At 27.6% G+C, this 19579-nt stretch overlaps 2 protein-coding genes across 3 annotated transcripts in view; one reads left to right on the forward strand and one right to left on the reverse strand.

The window, feature by feature from the left end:
• The first annotated feature begins 640 nt into the window (after positions 1-640).
• LOC107449596 (uncharacterized) lies at positions 641-3520 on the forward strand. Its single transcript, XM_071181779.1, has one exon. The coding sequence runs from the start codon at positions 641-643 to the stop codon at positions 3518-3520; it is 2880 nt and encodes a 959-aa protein (XP_071037880.1).
• A 2122-nt stretch (positions 3521-5642) lies between these two features.
• The window catches only part of LOC107449604 (MYB binding protein 1a), a 47986-nt gene continuing 34049 nt past the window's right edge, over positions 5643-19579 (reverse strand). The window contains exons 21-31 of one of the 2 annotated variants that reach the window (XM_016065186.3): positions 17333-17504; positions 14880-14955; positions 14699-14748; positions 14566-14610; positions 14123-14190; positions 13972-14020; positions 12812-12928; positions 12645-12713; positions 9575-9682; positions 7999-8120; positions 5643-5842 (exon numbers count right to left, since the gene is read on the reverse strand). In XM_016065186.3, coding sequence (XP_015920672.1) covers positions 5665-5842; positions 7999-8120; positions 9575-9682; positions 12645-12713; positions 12812-12928; positions 13972-14020; positions 14123-14190; positions 14566-14610; positions 14699-14748; positions 14880-14955; positions 17333-17504 — 1054 coding nt within the window. In that variant the 3' untranslated portion in view covers positions 5643-5664. The remainder of the gene's footprint in view (positions 5843-7998; positions 8121-9574; positions 9683-12644; positions 12714-12811; positions 12929-13971; positions 14021-14122; positions 14191-14565; positions 14611-14698; positions 14749-14879; positions 14956-17332; positions 17505-19579) is intronic. The other variant, XM_071182338.1, reaches the window with a different exon arrangement.

Raw genomic sequence — 19579 nt, forward strand, 5'->3', positions numbered from 1 at the left:
TGAGCATTTTATAAATTGGTCTGAAAAAAAAAGAAATTTTGATTGACAATTAAATATATTTGACGATATCATTGTAATTTTTAATTGGCAATAATATGACGATAAATTCTGTGTTTAACGAGCAGAAAACAATTGAAACTTGTAATGTGATCCAGCACTAAACTGCTGTAAATATTTTATGATCCAGGATACATGAGAACTCACCACTCGGGTACTATTTTTCTCTCAATGGCTTTTAGATGCGGCAACCACATGCAATGAGAATGTTCCCTACATAGTTTCCACACATTCGCCCGCATTTTTAACGCAATAGGATGCAGTGTGAATGTCCATTAAAATTACAAAACCATTTTGAAAAGACTCAAACTATGCAAGCTTTAAACCAATCCAATTCAACATCGTAAGTTTTCAATGTAATGACTTTGCTCTGTCGTTCATCAATTCAAATGTAAACAAAACACAAATTTTTCCTTCTTTATAATATGTTAAATGTCTCTCTATCGTTACTTTTGTAGGATAATTTATGCTATGCTTCTATTACTTGTTGTAGATAGGATCTAAAATATGAATTAAAATTCTATTCTTAAAGTAATAGAAAATCGTAGTTGTATGATATGGTTACGAAATTCATCTTCCAACAATGGATGTATTGAAACTCAACAAAGAATTAAAAAAAGCTGTGTTAGATGAAAATTTTGAGAGAGTTGCATATCTTCTCGAAAATGGTGCTAACGCTACTTATCGTGTTAATACCGATGCAGGTAATTTATTACATCACACTAATAATGTACAAATTGCGTCATTATTGATCGATAAAGGTGCAAAAATAAATGCACGGAATCGATATAGGAAGACGCCGTTACACATTGCTGTTGAAAACAACAATTCAGAATTAGTTTCTTTACTTCTTAAAAATGGCGCTTCCATGTCAGATGTGGAAGTTATATGCAAAAAGAATGCCCTTAGCGTCGCTATATCAAACAATAACTTAACAATTGTAAAACTTTTAGTTGAATCTGGCTGCAATATTCATGAACCGATGAATATGTTTCTTGATAACACTCTTCATTTAGCTTTGAGAACAGCTTTGAATGGCTTTTTTGGAAATAATGAAATGATATTATATTTGCTGGAAAAAGGAGCTGATCCGACTGTACCAGATTCTGACAAACACTACCCTATTCATTTAGCCCTGAAAAATAAAAACTGTTCTCCATCGATGATATCAAAACTTGTCAAGTATGGTGCTGATATTGATTGCAAAGACAGTGTCGGTAACACTCCTCTTCACTATGTTGTAGGTACTTTTAGCAATGTTGACCTTCTTAGGGTTGTACTCAAGCATTCACCCATTTTAAATTCTTTTAACAATGATGGTCTCAATCCGTTACATGTTGCTTTATGCCACTGTGCAGAGCCAGACATTATTAGGTTATTGCTATCGTATTCTGATAGTACTAATGTTTACGATATAAATTATTTCCAGGACTGTGTTCCAGTAGTTCTGATAAATTCATTTCGATCAGGAAAGTTTGTAAATGTCTGTGACAAATTATTAAATTCACCTTTATATATAGCTGTTGGTAAAATTAAATATCTTAGTATTGATGTTATAGAAGAACTATTACAACATGGTGCAAGTACAAAAAATATTTCTTTATTTGCTGTGAAGATCAAAGAAAAATTTGATTTATTTGATCTATCTTTAACATATTCTGGTTATCAAAAGTATCATCCATTGGAAAATGAAACTGGAGCTAAAAATAATGATACCATCATGAATGATGTCTTCAAATTGCTTGTAGAATATGCTGTTATTAATCATAATGTTGAGGAATTCCTCGACATTGATCTCTTCGAAAATAGCATTGAAGCGTACATAAATCTCTGCCAAACTGAAATTTCTTTACTTGAAAAAGAACTTGGTTTATCTTTGCTTGAACTTTCTAACCTCAGAAGTACAAATAGTTCTTTACCTACTGCTTTGTTAAATCAAATGATTGAGATTGCAACAGGTTATAAGTTTCCCATTTATAAACCTTTCATTCGAGCACAGTTCAAAAGGTCTGAGCTATTAAATATGCTTTTAAAACAAAAGATACTTGTAAATGACAGAAACCAACAAAAAACTGTTTGTCTTGACTGGGCATCTGTATCTCATCTAGCTAAATATTTAACCAATTTAGACTTACTTAATTTAACAGCTACTTATTATAAGTTCACTAGCATTAGCTCCAAGTTTAAAATAAATAAAAATAATAAGTTTAATCAACACCTCTTGTGTAATCCTTGTAATTATGATAATAAGCGACTCATAATGTGCTCCGAGGATGATATAAGCATGCGTAATAATTATTTCTATGGCAAACAACAAATTAAGCATTTTGACTTGCTATGTGTGCCATTAAATGACAAGTTTGTAGGAATTGAAGGTATGGCTCAATGTACAAATTTAAATGTAATTGATGGGTGTCAGTGTTCCTTGCTGCTTAATGCAATTCAAGAGTGTAAATCTGTGGAGATTGTTGAATGTTTGTTAAAACTAGGAGCTGATATTTTTACTGTGACAGAAAAATCTTTTGATAATGCCTTACACATAGCCTTACAAGGTATACATAGCAATACTCTTATTATTATGAGAATTTTACTGAGATATGGCTCAAAAGCTAATATCTGCAATTATGCCAAGAAAGCAAAATTTCTACCTGTTGAAATTGTGAAGTCATTGAAATCTAGACTCTTTGTCAATATAGTGAATGCTAATGGCGATACACCGATGCATTTGGTATTGCAACATTCACTTAACAACAGCATAAAAGATATTATTATTGAGTTGTTGCTTTATGGTGGAGATTTAACAATGATGAATAATTTAGGCAGAAATCCTATATTTTATTTTGCTGCAAGAGTTCAGGAAATACCACCTCATGAAATCAATCAAATGGACATTGCAAAAAAATTAATGAAAGTATTTATCAAGTTTAGTGCCATAAAAAACAATTTTGATTCTCAGATGTTCAGTCCTTTACATTTATTTTTCAAAGATTCATATATATGCAACTGGACATTGGATTGCAAACATGAATTATCCTTGCTTGAAAAAGAGACAGTTTCTGACTCTTATATTCTGAATACAAAAACCTGTGAAGATAAATGTGTGTTGTCGCATATGCTTGATAGAATTTTTGAAATATGTGACAGGCATGAGTATCCAATTTATGAAGAACTTTTAGTTTCTAAGATTAGCAAATCAGATTTGTTGAAGCGATTGACTAAACTTGTGCTTAATAAGCTGCCTTATCAGAGAAAAACTAACTTTGCTATTTTGTCAATTTTACCTTATATAACACAATATTTAAACAAACAAGATCTTTTGACTTGGGTTATAGCATTTGCTGTACAATCTAGTCTTAAAGCACCCCTTTTAAAGTGCACTAGTCTAAAACGTTCCATATGTGATTCATCTTCCAATGGAAACTATATAGTCCCAATAAAAGCTATAAAGTTTTCAAATGAATGAAATGTGATTTTTAAAACTAATCTATTAGATTTTGTAGTTAAAAATATTAACTTTTATACAGATTATTCCAGTACAAAAATATTATAAAAATTATCTTGTGTATTTTTAGCTAGTGTGTACAGGTGTTTTTTTTTTTTTCTGTTTAAAATTCTGTGAGTCAGTATTAACTATTGAAAGAAGCAATCTAAAAGTTTACAGTATTAAAGGATTTCATATTGAAGTGTTGACTTTGAATTGTTTTATAGTTTTACTGGTTGTTGGTGAAAGAGACCATAAGATCGGCTAGTTGTCTTTTTTGAAGAAATTGTATTTAACTCTTATTTATATTATAGATCTAATTCTTAATTATTGTAAGAAAACATAACTTGAAGGGGGAAAAAAATAATTTAAAAATTTTCACTTTTTCCTGGCATAAGGAAGGGCACGCTGAACTTAATTTGAAGCAAAGTGTGTTTCATAGTACTAAATTGAAAATACTAATCAGAACTGCTCTGTTATGACTAAATCAAAAACATGAAAAAGTTTGATATTTAGTTCTATTACATTGCATAGTTGTAAAAACCAGTGGAATTAATATTTAAACTGCCTTAACACTAGAAAGAAACATAAATATATCTATTCCGACTCTAAAATTTTTATGGTATATACATTTTTGAATGATCGAAATTAATAATTACTGCTGGTAAAAATAGAATTTCTTTATTTTGGCAAAGAAATAGTCTCAGACCACCCAACTCTAAAATTAACCTATCTTAATACAATCCTTATTGTCATAAAATATAAAATAGTACATATAAAAATGTATTTTAAAACATGTTTTGGTAACAAGCTTCTACTTACTTATCCTCTACGTGCCTTTGGGCACTTAAGGCCTCTAGCATATCCCTCATGCCTCCTGTCTCTAGCAATAGATCTTGCTTCCTCCCAGCCAGATATTCTACATTTTTTTTAATTCGCCCAAAAACATGCGCTGGATGGTAAGTCTGGGTCTTCCTCTTGTTCTTTTACCATCAGGGGCCCACGTAAGTACAACATATGTAATTTTTTCTTTGGGCATTCTAAGTATATGTCCGAACTAGCTCCATCTTTGTTTTTTAATTTCATCTTCTATTGTTTTTATTTTAGCTTTCTTTAATAGATTTTGACTTGATACTTTGTAAGGCCAGAAAATTTTAAAAAAAAATCTTAAACATTTGTTTTGAAAGGTTTCTAATTTTTGTATTTCGATCTTAGTCTGTTTCCAGGTTTCTGCGCCATATAATAGTACCGCTCTAACAATAGCTTTGTAAACAACTATTTTTGTCTTTATTTCAATATTTGACTCTCTCCAAAATTTATGTAATCCCTTAAAACATTTTCTTGCTTTGATTATTCTCTGTCTAATATCTTCACTACTTCCACCTAGCTTCTAATTTAGTGTTATTTGTGTCTAAACTGCAAAGTGTAATTTGTTAAACATCAACTCTTGTATCTAATCTTTTGGGGAAAGTAAAATTTAATTTTTTTTTCTGAAGCACTGAGAAATATTAAGTAAGAAAAAGTTTATTTAAAAAATGTTACACTATTTTTATATATAACCATTATAATTAAAAAATTATTGCAATAAATAAAACTAATTAACTACTAAGTACTTAAATACATTATTGTAATGAGGTATACTTAATTTTTATTTCATTGAAATAAATGAGTTGAACAACTTAGCAATTGAGGGAGAATGTATCCTGTCAAGGGGACACATATTTTTAGCAATTTTAGACACCCTCTCTATCCTTGTCAACAAAAATACTTCCCTGTTTTATTGTAATAATCTAACTTTCAGCACTTTAGGATTGAATTCAAATAAAATATGTAACTTAGCATAAGTCAAAATTTTCGTTTTTATTCATTAATTTTGAAACTTCTTGAAGGAATTTTTTGTCTAAATAAAATTCTTTTTTAGGATCTGACATAAGCATTGCTTTTACCCCCTTTTTCCTTTTAGGTGTTTGCATAACATGTGGTAACTTAGTTTGGGAAATGTTACGATAGCTAAATATTATATTCGCAACATATTAATAATAAATCATAAGCAGAAAAGTATACACTTAAAAAATATACGTTAAAAAATACTCTATACAAGTAGTTTTAGAAACTTGGATACTAATTTAATTTTCACTAATATCCCCAGTTTTAAATTTCTTTTTCTTCTTCTCTAAAGAAGTAGACTTTCGCTTCTTTGAAGATACATCAGATTTTTCAATTGAGTTTGTGGTTTCTGTAGAAGATTGTGCTGATTGACTTGGTGTGATTGGCATCTTTTTATCTTTCTTGGAATCTATTTTTCTTCAGGGGAAAAAAAAAATTAGATATTTTAAACTATGTGATTGACAAAACAATTAGAAGCTTAGTCCAATAACAAGGTAAGTAAAGATTCACAATTTGTTGGCAGAGCCATTAATTTAAAAAATTCATATGGGAGAATACTGATTTTACATTAGTGTGCAGTTTTTGCACTAATCAAAGCGATTCTATATCAAATCAAAGCAATTCACAATCAAAAATACAAAAGAAATTTAGACTTGCCTTATTAATGCACTAAGCCTCATTTATTAAAGATAACTTGGTATTGACATAAGCAAGTATTTTGTTTTAGAATTTCAACAGTATGCCAACATTTCTTGCTTGATTCATGAAAATTAAGTACATATGATCTAACACTTCTGGTATACAGAAATGATAACATTATACAACAATGAAATAATTTTTATAGTAGATCTATATTTAAACATTGCATGTAATATACTTAAGAAAAGATAAGGATTGTATGGAATAATAAATAATTTAGAGAAATATAGTTGATATTGTGGATATTTTAGACTTTTTTTTATAAATATCACAAAAAAGATATGTTTGTGAAGTCTTTTGTAAACTTTTGCTGAATCTAAAATGACTTTTTGCCATGATCCTGTTTAAGTAATTATCTGAAAAGGTTGGTTTTTATTAAAAATAAGGGGAAAAAACAGAAAAGCTATGTCTTCCAATTTATAAAAAAATACTTTGAAAACCTTTTTCGCCTCTCAGTTGTTGGGCATTTAATACAATTTATACATGTTTTTATCGACTCAAAATGTCTCGTAGCCTCTTCATTACCTCAGTATATATATGTGGAACATGCTATAAGAGAATTTCTCTCACTAAAACATTTATAGAGGCTTAAGCTCTCTGGGGATTCAAGCAGATGCAGAATATGTAAGTCATTTAGGTAGAATTCCTCATAAACAGAAGTAATCTAAATGAAATAAAATCCACATGATCTAAAATTTAATTTTAAATATTATATAACTTGGTGATTCTAAACAAAACAAAAATTTCTTTTGACTTAGTAGTTATGTGATCTGTATGATTATACTTAATATTTAAAAATAATACAGTCTAGAACGTGCAAGCCCACATATGTGTACCTTAATATGTATGGAGAAATTTATGACAACTTAGTTGTCAAGTGAAATCTCATAGTATTATGAGTATTTAATTTTATGTCAATTTAGTATAATTTTTATGTGTAATTTGGTTATTCTATATTAAAGTACATACATGCATTTAATAACATGAACTTCTTGAGATATTAATATAATTTTGAAATTTCACCCTCAAAAATTAAGTTTTTCTTTAAATTTATGTTAGATTCTTTTAAATAATTATTTATTTTGCAGGGTTTGCATAAATAAAATATTTTAGAAACTGAGATTTAATGCAGTATTGCATTGTACTTTAATTCTAAAAAATTTTAAGTTTTATCTATTTTTTTTTTAAATAATTATTAAATATATTCATCATTGTATTTAAACAGATCATATGTAACATTATTCAAATTAGTTCATTTCTATTTTAGGTGCAATTTTACATATTTATATGCTTTTACTTAGTTTAAAATCTGAGGTCCATGTATGTGTACTTAAAATTATTAGCCACCTGGCAGTGTAATTCATATTTTGTTTACCTTATTATGACTTTTAACAGTAAAATAGAAATTTGGAACTGTAAGACATTATTTGCTGTGTTATTTTTTACTTCAGTAGTGAAGAGATTAATAGTAAGTATACAAAGCTTTTATGTTTTGTGGGGAACTAAGTTTTTATATAACATGCCAAATCTTTTCATTATGAAACAACCACTTTTTTTCAATGTGATTTTTGTGCTTATTTACTAATAACTGCATCCTTGTTAAAAATTTAACAAAAGCAGAAAATATTTTTCTTTAAAAAGAAATATAAAATAATAAGAACTGAAAAAATAACAGAATTGTCTCTTATGTTTAAAAAAAAATTCTTAGGTTGAAAAATGTGTCTTAAGGAATTATTACAATAGACAATAGCAAGTTTATCTAACTATCTATTCAGACCTTTGTACTTTTATTACTACATAACAACTAGCAATCAATCATAAGTATATTTCACGAGCAACATATTAGTTTATAAAACATAACTTCATTAACTTACCCTCCTAATTTCTGTGTCACTGTTCTCAACAAGCGTCTGCTCTTTTTAGACAGTCGCTTTTGACTTTGCGTGGATAATTGTTCCAGAAGTGGGAGCAAATCAGAATGATCTCTGAGAATCAACTGGAGAAGGGGAAAAAAAGATACCATTTTATCAAACAAAGTTATATTTTATCAAAAGTATAATAAATTGGATAACATCTCTTTCTTTTTTTATAAATAATAATGCAATATAACCTTTTTGTACCAGCATTGATTCCTTAGAAACTTTCTCTCTCATTTTTTGTGAGCCTATTTTGCCTAAGTTATCATTAATTAAAGATTTCAAGGGTAACAACCACTTTTAAAAAAAAGTGACTTTAGTGATCACATAGGAAGTTTATAGGAATAGAAAAAACATTTTTTAATACAATAACACTAAAATATGAAAGGGGATTATAATTTCCCATGAGTAGATTAGACTTACAGCTCCAAGGAGCACGGTATGTTGACCAGAGGTTGATTGCACTCAAATCCTAGATCTTGACTAACAGAAAAGCTTTATAGCTCAAACAATATTCAGCAAATACAGGAATGTCCTGTAGTTCCCAGGACTTAACGCAATGTTGCCCCAGATGCTCAAATCTTTCAGCAGAAAAGACTTCACAATCACAAAGAATATGTCATGCAGTTTCTTCCTCAACATAACAACCGCAACAAAGTGGATCGAATACAATACCCATAATGTAGAGGTGTCTCCTGAGAGTACAGTGACCAGACCAATGATCTTCCTCTTGCCATCATGTTCTTATTGACACACACCAGGTCAGTCAAGATTTAACTCCTTTGCTTGTCTCTGACTGTACTAGTTACACTACTGCTCATAGACAATCTAGCCATAGAGCTTGAAAATAGAAGTCCTGAAAGATGTGGGAGAGATTCCCAAAGCTGGTTTGGGGCCACAGAAAATCACACCGGAGCCAGTCCTTGATAATTCATCATCCAGAGAATTTAAGGAATACCCCTTTTTTCCAGGAATACCAACCCCCATATGCTCAGCTCAATCACCCACTGTAGGTATATCTTGTTAAAGGAGAAAAGATCACAAAGGACTAAAAAGCAGTCATTTGCACACTCAAAGCGAGATTTCCTGAATGATGAGCAGGAAAAAAATTATGTAAAGCTTTTGTTAAAATAAACACCTTAAGTGATACTTAGGTTACAAAAACTTGTGTTCCCTTCCAAAGTTACAAAACTGGAACTTATTATCTTCAACATTGATACCCATTGTTGCTAGAAACTTGCTAATCACTAACTTTTACTACTTGGTTTCCCAACTGAACACACATTTTCCCCCTATTCTCTAGGATACAGAAATTTTCACAAATGTTCCTATTGCAAAGATTAAGATATCATAATTCCATGATACCTTATAAAATTGGATTAAATTTAAATATTAAAAATGAAACCCCAGAAGAAAATGAACTATTGCAGCATAGATTACTGCATGTACAACTACTAAAACAAATATAAAAAAGATTTTATCAGTTATTATTTGCTAAATAAGATTTAAACATCAGGGCGTGTGATATATTTACCGTTTTTGTTGTTTCTTCAGAGATGGAATGGCATGCACTTAGCACTTCTAGAAGCTCAGTGAAGTATACAGGTTTGATAGCTGACTGTGTCAAAGACAGTTTCAGTGACTAGGAGAGATGGAATAACATTGTTAGAATGATAATAAATTTATTCGCTATTTGAACATATTATTAATGAACAATGACATTAGTTTACCTCATAACTTGTATAAATAGAGCTGATAATTTTGCTTAAGTTTTATTTCAAGGAAATATTGCAGATAAAACTAGACATATATTTTTTGGTATGTTAAGATTTTTTGCCATTCTTAAATGATTTTTAAAACTTTTATCAAGATTAAAAAAAAAAAATCAATAATATAACCATATTATTGATTTTTTTTTTAATTTTAATTTTTTTGTTAATGTACTGTGAGCAAAATAGAAAAAGTGTACACCCTGATTAACTTTTAATCTAATGATTGGATTTTAACATACTAGGACTCAATCTTGATGGTATGTATATTTTAAGTTACAATACCCAACACAAAAATGTACTTCCTTAAATAAAAATAGCTTTTTTTAAGATGGATTCAGATTCCTAGTCTTCAAATTATAAGGGTAGTTGAAGTTTGGAAAATTGGATGAAGTTTGGATGGCTTTATAAGTGAACCCAAAATTTTTCTACTCAAAAATAATGTGAAAAAAAAACAACTAAAATTAAACAATCTTTTTTTTATTGGAGTTTAAAAATTTTGAATTGTAAGACACACAAATTTTTACATCTTTTAAAGCAAAATTTGCATAAAATCAATAGAATAATTCTTAACAAATTAAATTTTTAAATATACTACATTTTGAAAAATGAAGAACTTAAAACTATTTATTGGGTTTTATTCAAATTTTGTATATTGTCATTTAAAATTATGAAAAAAACTTTGTATAAAAAAATTATAATTGCATACAAAAATATTTTGATAAGCTTAAAAAGTTCAAGAGATATATCAAAATACACCAAACCGCAAAATAACATAGATAGGTCTAAATTTTTGGCTCCTCTCATATCTAAACTATTGTGGCTAACCCTCCCCTTATATATTAAAAGTCAAGAATCTTTTTTTTTTTAAAAAAAAAGGTAGGTTTATTAAAAGACAATACGTTATTGGGTCGGTTTTCATAAATTAAATTTAAAATATTATCAACATTAATTAGATCCTTGAATCATTTAGGGTTGAAGTAAAAATCCAACCATTGGACTTAGATCAAAAATTATTCAGTGTTAATTTTTTTATTTATTATTATGTGCACTGATTATAGTTAAACACAAGCCATTCATATCATATCACATAATTACTCGAAATGTGTTGTTTATGGAAATGAGTAGGCATACTAGAAGTTTTCTAACACCCTGTAGCAGAAACCCTCCGGCATGGCAGAGAATGCTGAAGAAAATACCAGCATCTGGAGATTATTTTCCACCACAGATATTTGAAATAATAAAAAAATTGCTAGCTTTTCTACCTTCATTTATGAAAAATAAGATTTTTTTTTTAAAAATTTGATACTGAAAAAGAAAAAAAACACTTATTGTTTTTTTTTCCTGGTTTTCTTTTTTTGTCTGCAAGGTTTCTGTGATGAATTGGTAATGAATTTCATTTGAAGAATCTTTAAATAGGCACACATCAGAACACCATAATTTATAACTCTGATAATTTCTTCCTTTTAAATGAGAAGAAATTGTTTTAATGTTATTATCTGCAAGTTAAACCTTTTTTTTTCTGAATTTTTTTTTTATTGGGCTCAGCAAATGTATCTGTTTTTTCTCTTTTTGGGCAAAGCAAAAGTATTGTACAAAATTCAAATAGCAGGAAGCTTTTGTGAATAACTTTTTTTCTTATTTGTAAACTGAACTAAATCTATGTTAGATTAGGATTAATTTATTTTTACAATAATAGTCTCTGCCAAACAACCTTAAAATCAGAATCAAATGTGAATTTTTGAAGATAGCTCAGTAGATTGACTTTGTAAATTTTGCTACTGGGGACTTGCATAAAAATAGGTATGTAAAAATAAGTATCTAGTATGAAATAAGAAATTAGCTAGAATCAGTATTAGGAATTACTTTATATACTACAGCAAATAACTACAATCGTGTATTGTTAAGCATAATTATAAAATAAAGCTAAATATGTACATTAAGCTGATAATTAAATATCACATACCATTTTTTATCCCGGTCTATATAAATAACAATTAAAACATTTAGATAATGCATATAAAATAGTACTAAATTTACACTGAGATTTTTTTTTTAATATAATCATAAATAACTTAAATTGTAATATGTAAAGACTAAGCATCATGTATTAGTTGAATGAAATTTAAGACTATATAAAATATATTTAAGTAAAAGTAGTGTTAAGGGTATGCTGAATCTTTTTAAAATACATTTTTGTGTTTTGATTTGGCAAATAAAATAGCAGATCTACATAATGGGCTAGGCACAAAGATTTGAGATTCATCCTTTATTATAATCCAATAAAAAATACTACCAAGTTAAATTAATTTTTGTAGGGCAAATGGAGGTGTGGTAGTAGTCATCAGGTATCCACAGAAAACTCCCGTACCACATAACCGTGCCTTTTTCTAGCTCAAAAATAACTGGGGACAATAGATAATTCGAGACAATTCCGAAGAATTATATTATTTTTACATATAATCGAAGAAAGGACAAAGCAATCAATTACCCATCCTTTTGTAGGAGTAATCAATCCAAATCCTAAGCTATGCTCAATATAACTAGGTCTAATTTATGTATTTAATATTTTGCTGATTTTTAATAAACACTGCCTGTTTCTTTTTATTCATTAGAAATAGGCTTGGAATCGTTTTGATATTAACTTGATGAAAGTTAAAACATGATCATGTTAAGTCATAAGTATCATAAAACGGATATCAACCTTTAAATAACAGAATTGGAGAATAATACCAAATACAAAATGCAGGAAAAAATTCAACCAGAAAATAATGATTTAATAAAAATAACCTTACATTATTTAATATATCTGATAATGAAAGACTTAAAACTTACCCCAGCAACTGCAGGCACAAAATTTTGACAGAATGCTACCCATTCAAAAGTTTTTATCGGAGTTTGTGCCTAAAACAAATAATTTATTTTAACGACGAAATTTAAAAAAAAAAATTTTCAACTAGATCATTCAAAACTTACAAAAAATACTAGAATCAAGATCTTACTTTAGCATATTTAACAGCTTCAGAAAGTAATCCAAGGCATTGTGTCTGCTTATACATCCGAATACTACTACAAAATGCATACTCTTTAAATTTTTCCATAATGTTCCAAGCAGTATCCTAGATTTTTTATAAAATAAGATGTTATGGTATTAGTTCATTTCATTGATGACGTTAAAAGCCATTTATAAGATCAAGTTTTACAGCGTTAAAACAAAATACCAAACATTGAAGCTCAAGCATTAGGTGAACATGTAAATATGTATTAACTCAATCTATTTCTAATGAGCACAATGTAATATATTTATTAGCAGAGCTTTAGAAATACATGAGACTTTAAGGTACCTCAAATTAATTTATTCCCTAATATTTTAGTTATTTTATTTAAATTCCCTGACATTTCCCAAGTTTTTTTCAGACCTTCCCTGTGCTTTTACCCTGGAATATGAAAAATTGATCCAGTACAATCTTAATAATTTGAAAATAAGATAGTTATAAAATAACATGAAAATCCCTAGCTTAAGAATACCATTTACATTAACCCCTAGGCTTAGCAGACATGACACTAGGTTAAAGCATGACCAGATTCCAAAAACAAGAAATGAATAGTGGGTGGCTTGAGCCACTTTTAATCTGAATCATTCAGAAAAGTTTGCTGGTTGAGCAACCAAAAGCAAAGATCAAATCCCAGATGATTTAAGCAGAAAATATTAACTCTGACGTAGCATAACGTTTCTCAGCGACTCAAGTTATTTAGTTTAGGAAACAGGTGAGAGAATTCTGAAATATTTATCAAGGTTTGCACTTAGATAAGGACTAGTAATATAAATTGAGGAAGTCATGTAAGAGGTCTTGTTAGAAATGGCTATTATTATAATCTACGATAAAAATATCAAATATAACATCACATGTCAAGCTTTGAGAAAGTGTTTGGAAATTAGATTTATTGAAAACTAAGTATTCAAAAAAAAAAAAATCATAAATTTATTTTTGGAATTGACATCATTGAATCATTGATTTTTTTTTTGACACTGACAAATATAGAATAATTACTATAATAAAATCATGCATTATTATATTGATTCAAAAACATTTCAATACATTAATATAATAAAATTTTTATTTATTTTTAGTTTTGAAAGATTTAAACATATGGTACTTACTGGATAGGATTGCATCAGTGACACAAAGAATTGAGGAAATAAATTACTGCTGTTGGAAAAAAAAACAAGGGATATTAGTTCAGAATAGGTCAAAAATTAAACACTAGGATAAATAAATATGTTTTATTTTTATCAGACATTTTTTTCTTACCTTCCTTTGACAAAGTTTTCCAATGCAGATAAATAGAGTTTAAGGTAGGAAGGAGTTTTGCTTGATTTCTGTAATGAAATCAAAAAAATTCAAAATACATAATAATTAAAATACTTTAAGAGTAATTAATAATGTTAAATAAACTGAATAATAAAATCATTTTCATAACTCTCTCTATTTCTTAGTATGCTTTAAAGAATCACTTTTATTTGAAAAAACACCTCTTATCTAATAAATCAATCCTTTGTGAAACATTTTTTAAATCAAAATTTAATATTCAAATTTTAGCCATAGGCTCATTGATTTAAAAGAATGTTGCATTCAATGAACCAATACAAGTTTGATTTTTAAAATGCTTATAAATAAAACTTTAAAAAACAGCCTTTGCATAGAGATTATTTACGATTCAATTGTATAGGATATAGTTTTTAGTATTAACCTACCTTTTCAGGAGACTTTTGAGATTCTAGTCGCCTAAAACAAGAAACCTAAAAAAAATCAAATAATTTATATTTTTGCATAATAAATCAACCTTCAATTTTTTATTAAAATGTTGTAACAAATTTTAACCCTTACCACAAAAACACAGAGTGAATAAAGTTTATTAGCCACATTTGCATTGACCTCTGAAATATAAAATTATATAGTATCTACATGAATTTAACAATATTATTAAAAAAAAGTAAAGATAGGAAAGGAAATTTCAATTTTACAAAAATAGAAGTAGAAAAAAATAGTTTAAGAAAAAAAAACTTACCTTTATGGCACTTTTCTATAAGCATTTCCAATATTCTTTTCAAATCAGACTTTCCAACATTTTCGTAATGTTGAAACTAAAAAATGTTATTGAGGTTCATTATTCATAAAAGACTATGTGCAGTAATTATAAATTACATAAAATGCTAACTGAAACATACTAATTATATACAAGAATCACCAAAATAAAAAGTTTTAAAATAAACTGGACTTCTTTTTGGAAGAAAAAAAAAAGACCTAGTAGGTTAAATTGGGTTTAAATTTTATTTTAAAAGAGAACAATTTTAGTGTAAAAGAAACTTTCATAGCAAAATAACAATTTATTAGAATGAAAAATAAACGTACTGTAGTGTCATATTTTGGTATTAATAAACGGTCTCATTGGGAACTCAATTTCTCATTGGGAACCAGAGATAAAAGCATACTTAAGGTGAAAGAAATATGCCGTAAACCGGAGCGAGTCTACCCATTTTTTCAGTCTACCAACTTTCAAGTGGTCAAACTTTTGTAAATATTAGAGAAAAAAGGCTTTTAATAGGTGTTTCGGAATTGCTATTTATCCCTCTTTAAAGCTGTGAAATCGATTTTAGAAAATATTAACAGTTACGCTGTTACTGTATATTTTTATAGAACTGCTGACAAATCTCTCGTATGGGGCGAGTCTACCCATTCTACTAAAATGAATGTTAACATTGTAAATAATCAAATTTTACTATTAAATTGTTATTTTAGTTACTATATAGGATATTTATGAAGTAAAATTCATAACTTTATTATATATTCCATTTTTTTATTCATAAAATAACACAAATTGAGTATTTGATCGATTATCACATTTTGATCACAGTTTTGTTTTTATAATCATTAACATTATAAAATAACATTTTTTTCTGATTATTGTTGATAAAAATAAATTAAAATTAATATAAATTTACAATTAAATAATTAATAAATAATAATAATTAAAGATTATTAACAAAATCGAAATTCAAACATTGGGAATCATGAAAAATCCTTTTCCCATTCTTTTGGGAGGTAATAATAATTTATAAATAATAATTTATTTAACTTGCATTAAATAAAAAAAGTTAATTTTGTAATATAAAAATTGAAAAAATAGGTAAAATAAACATATTTTATATTTACATTTATATTTAACCTATAAATTTTCTTATTAATGATAAATTTATCAATGCAGAATTAAAATAATATACTCAAATTCATTTAAAATGACTTAATTTTAATATAAACAAAGTTCTAAATTATATTATTATGCTTTATTAAAACTAAATACGAATGGGTAGACTCGCCCCGCGAATTCTGGCTTTTTGTTTACAACAGCAAAACTTACATTCTTTTTGTTTTTTTTCATATAAAATTAATGTAATCTTAGTCTTAGATAAGTTTATCACTTAACCAAAGTGAAAATAGTAATAATAATAATATACTTACGGAGCACCAACTAAAAGTTTGCTGATTTTCAATACAAATCTCTCAAAAGACGTTTGAACAGGTCGGTTAAAAAGACACCAAATAAATAAAAACGGATCAAACTACTACAGCGCCATCTTCCTTAGAGTCTGAACTAAGTCCTCCGTCGGTAAAAAAAAATTTATTTGCAATTTAAAATAGTGAAAATTAAATATAACTAAAATGGGTAGACTTCGCCCCGGTTTACGGTGCTGTTTTTGTTAGATTGTTTTTTACTGTTTTTTAGAATCATAAAATATTTTTCTATTTATTTTTACCTTTTGATGAAGCTTTGTTTCTTTGTTAAAACAAATTATGTAAAGGTTTTCTGGACCAACTTACTACAGAACTATTGTTCATTATCATTATCTTTTTGTTTGGAAAAATTTAAAAAAAAAAAAACATTTTTTATATAACAGTACTACTAATTACATACTTTACTCATTTTCTAGAACTTATTTAAAGAAAAAGAAAAAGACGAACTTATTCTACCTTGCACTTTGCATTTGTTCAGTGCAAAACGAATATTAAAATAACATTAGAAAAGTTCAAAGTATTATTAGGTGAGGAAAAAAAAAAACAATTTACTTTTATCTAAAAGACAAAAAATAATTGTATAAATTTAAAGTGATACTTTTATATTTATCAAAATATTATATACTAAGATTTGTAAATAAATATTTAAAGTCAAATAAGGTATAACAATTGATTTAAAAAAAAGAGCAGGTTTTTACCCCCTCCCCCACACACATACAAAAAAAACTGTGAGCTTAGGTTTAATATAATTTATTCAGGACCATATTTTGCCACCCAGGTCTAGAATGAAAAAAATACTATTTTTATATGTAATATTTTTTTTAAAATTATGTAAACTACATGTGGGCACATCTACAGTTTCTCTACCCTCTCCATAATGACTTAAATATCTTAAACTTTAGCAATAACATGCATACATAACAATAGGAAAGGAAAAATTATTTTTACCTTTTTTACTCTTGTCATTGTTTCGATAGTTGTCACAATTTTGAAAAGTAGATGATTCTGTTGCTCACTACGATGACTAAACTCATATGCAGCTAAAAGAGGCTCAATGCATTGTAAAACTAACTGTAAAGGTGGTTCAGATTTCAAGTATGTGGCAACTAGGTCTAAGCACCTTAAACATAATCAAAAATGAAAAATTTTATTAGAACATATAATCTTTACATTAAATAAATTTTAGGTCACATAAAAGTCTAAGTCTGCCAGCAAAAATTAACTTTCAAAATCGAAATATTTTCATTTCATAACACATAAAAAAAAATTGGAGGTAAAAGCTAATAATCACCAGCTACTGGTTATCCCTCATAATAATGATAATTATAATACAGAGGATTTTTTTTTCTTCTGAATACTTAATAAATGTTTCTTGTTGTTATAAACCCCATTAAAACTAAATTTAATTACATACTTTTAGGCAAAATTAATGCCAAAAGAATATACACTCCTTAAAACTTACGCTGACTTCTGTTCTAAAAAATTAGTATCATACGGCCTAAAAAATATTGTAAATAACAGCCTTTGTTTTAGGCAAAATATTTCTCAAATAAATAAATAACTATAAGAGTGATGATTATCCAGGAGTCTGTCTAGGCTTTTCTGAGAGGTACCTATTTTGCGAAAAATTTAGATATAATTTGAGAAAATTAAAAACTATAATAAAAAATCAACACAAAAATATGGATTTATCGCTTCTTACACGATAAAAAAATTAAATTTTAAGAAAAAGTATTTTGTGAAACTAAAAGTATTTTTCTTAAAGTTGAATTTGTGAAGGTACTCCTAAACAGTAGTAAACTTGGCCTGGACAGACCCCTGTTATCATGAAAGAAACACTAGAGGAATGTTGAAATTTAAATTATCCTTTGTTGTAAAAACAGTTCTGAAAGCATGAACTATTAATATTTGTATAAAATTTTTCTTCCATTTTTGCCTTCAATAGAAACTTTTATCATGTAAAAAAACTTTCTTATTTAAGGAAAGCAACCAGAACAAATAGTCAAAAACTTAGCCGATTAGTTTATTAGAAGTTTCAAGTCAAAAGATTAGTGGATTAGTTGCCACTTTAACAAAAGTTAGTATAAAATGATAAAATATTTGACTTATGAATTACAAATTAAAAACATGTCAACTTTTCCCTTTATTTTTATTAAATAAATCAGTATAACTTAAGACAAATACATTTATAATTTTAATAAGCTAGCGTAAACTAGCGTAAAAATTTCCATACAAAGCATATTTACTGTACTGAATAACATACTAAAAAGTTCTTTTTTTCATCTTCACTCACAACTTTACAAAATAATATTAAGATTTGCATATATTTTATGGCATTCACTCTAGAGTTACATGAATAACATAGAAATATGGTTACTAGACAGTAGACTCTAAGTTAACTAGGATTGTCAAACAATGCCTCCATACCCATAATAAACAAATTTATGCAAAATTGTATTAAAATTATGAATTTGTAAAACTATTATAAAATAAGACCATAATTGGATAAATATGAACACAAGTTTAACAGGGTTCTTGCTCAATTATTTCAACAACAAAAATTAGGACTTTTTTAGGACTAAGAAAAAAAAAATTAGCACTCGATGTAAAGTAAAAATAACATACTTAATCTATGCATGATATTAAAAATATACAAATAAAGGGTTTCATGATTCATGAAGTAAAAATTACATAATCAATCTATACATGATGCAAATTGCAGCTTAATTTTGTCACAATCTTTTTCCTCAATTTTCTTTTTTTTTTGACTTAAGTAATTTAATATGTTTCTCATTTTTAGAACACACTTGCTTTTGTTTTCTGACATTAATTTTGGATTGATGCAAGCAACATTTCTTACAACAGAATAGTTTATTGGACATTACTTTAGTAATGTTTCTAACATTTTGGTGATAAACTTTCTGCAATCTTTCTTTATATTCATAGGATCCCTGTCAGAAATAACTTTTGAGGCCAATAGCTGCTTTAAAATTTGGTCACCTTTAAAACCTACACTGATTTTTGTCAGAAAGACGTAATTCTTTTCATCACAAAAATTAAAATGGTACAGTTTCTCCAGAGAATTTAAGTTTTCTATAGATTCTGGCTTCAGAATGTTATATAATTGCACACTATGTAATACCAAATCCTGGATATCTGCAGCAAAAAATGGTACAAGTGGCCGATCTGCTTGTT

Source organism: Parasteatoda tepidariorum, chromosome 6 (assembly GCF_043381705.1).
Source record: "Parasteatoda tepidariorum isolate YZ-2023 chromosome 6, CAS_Ptep_4.0, whole genome shotgun sequence".
In the NCBI taxonomy this organism is placed as follows: domain Eukaryota; kingdom Metazoa; phylum Arthropoda; class Arachnida; order Araneae; family Theridiidae; genus Parasteatoda; species Parasteatoda tepidariorum.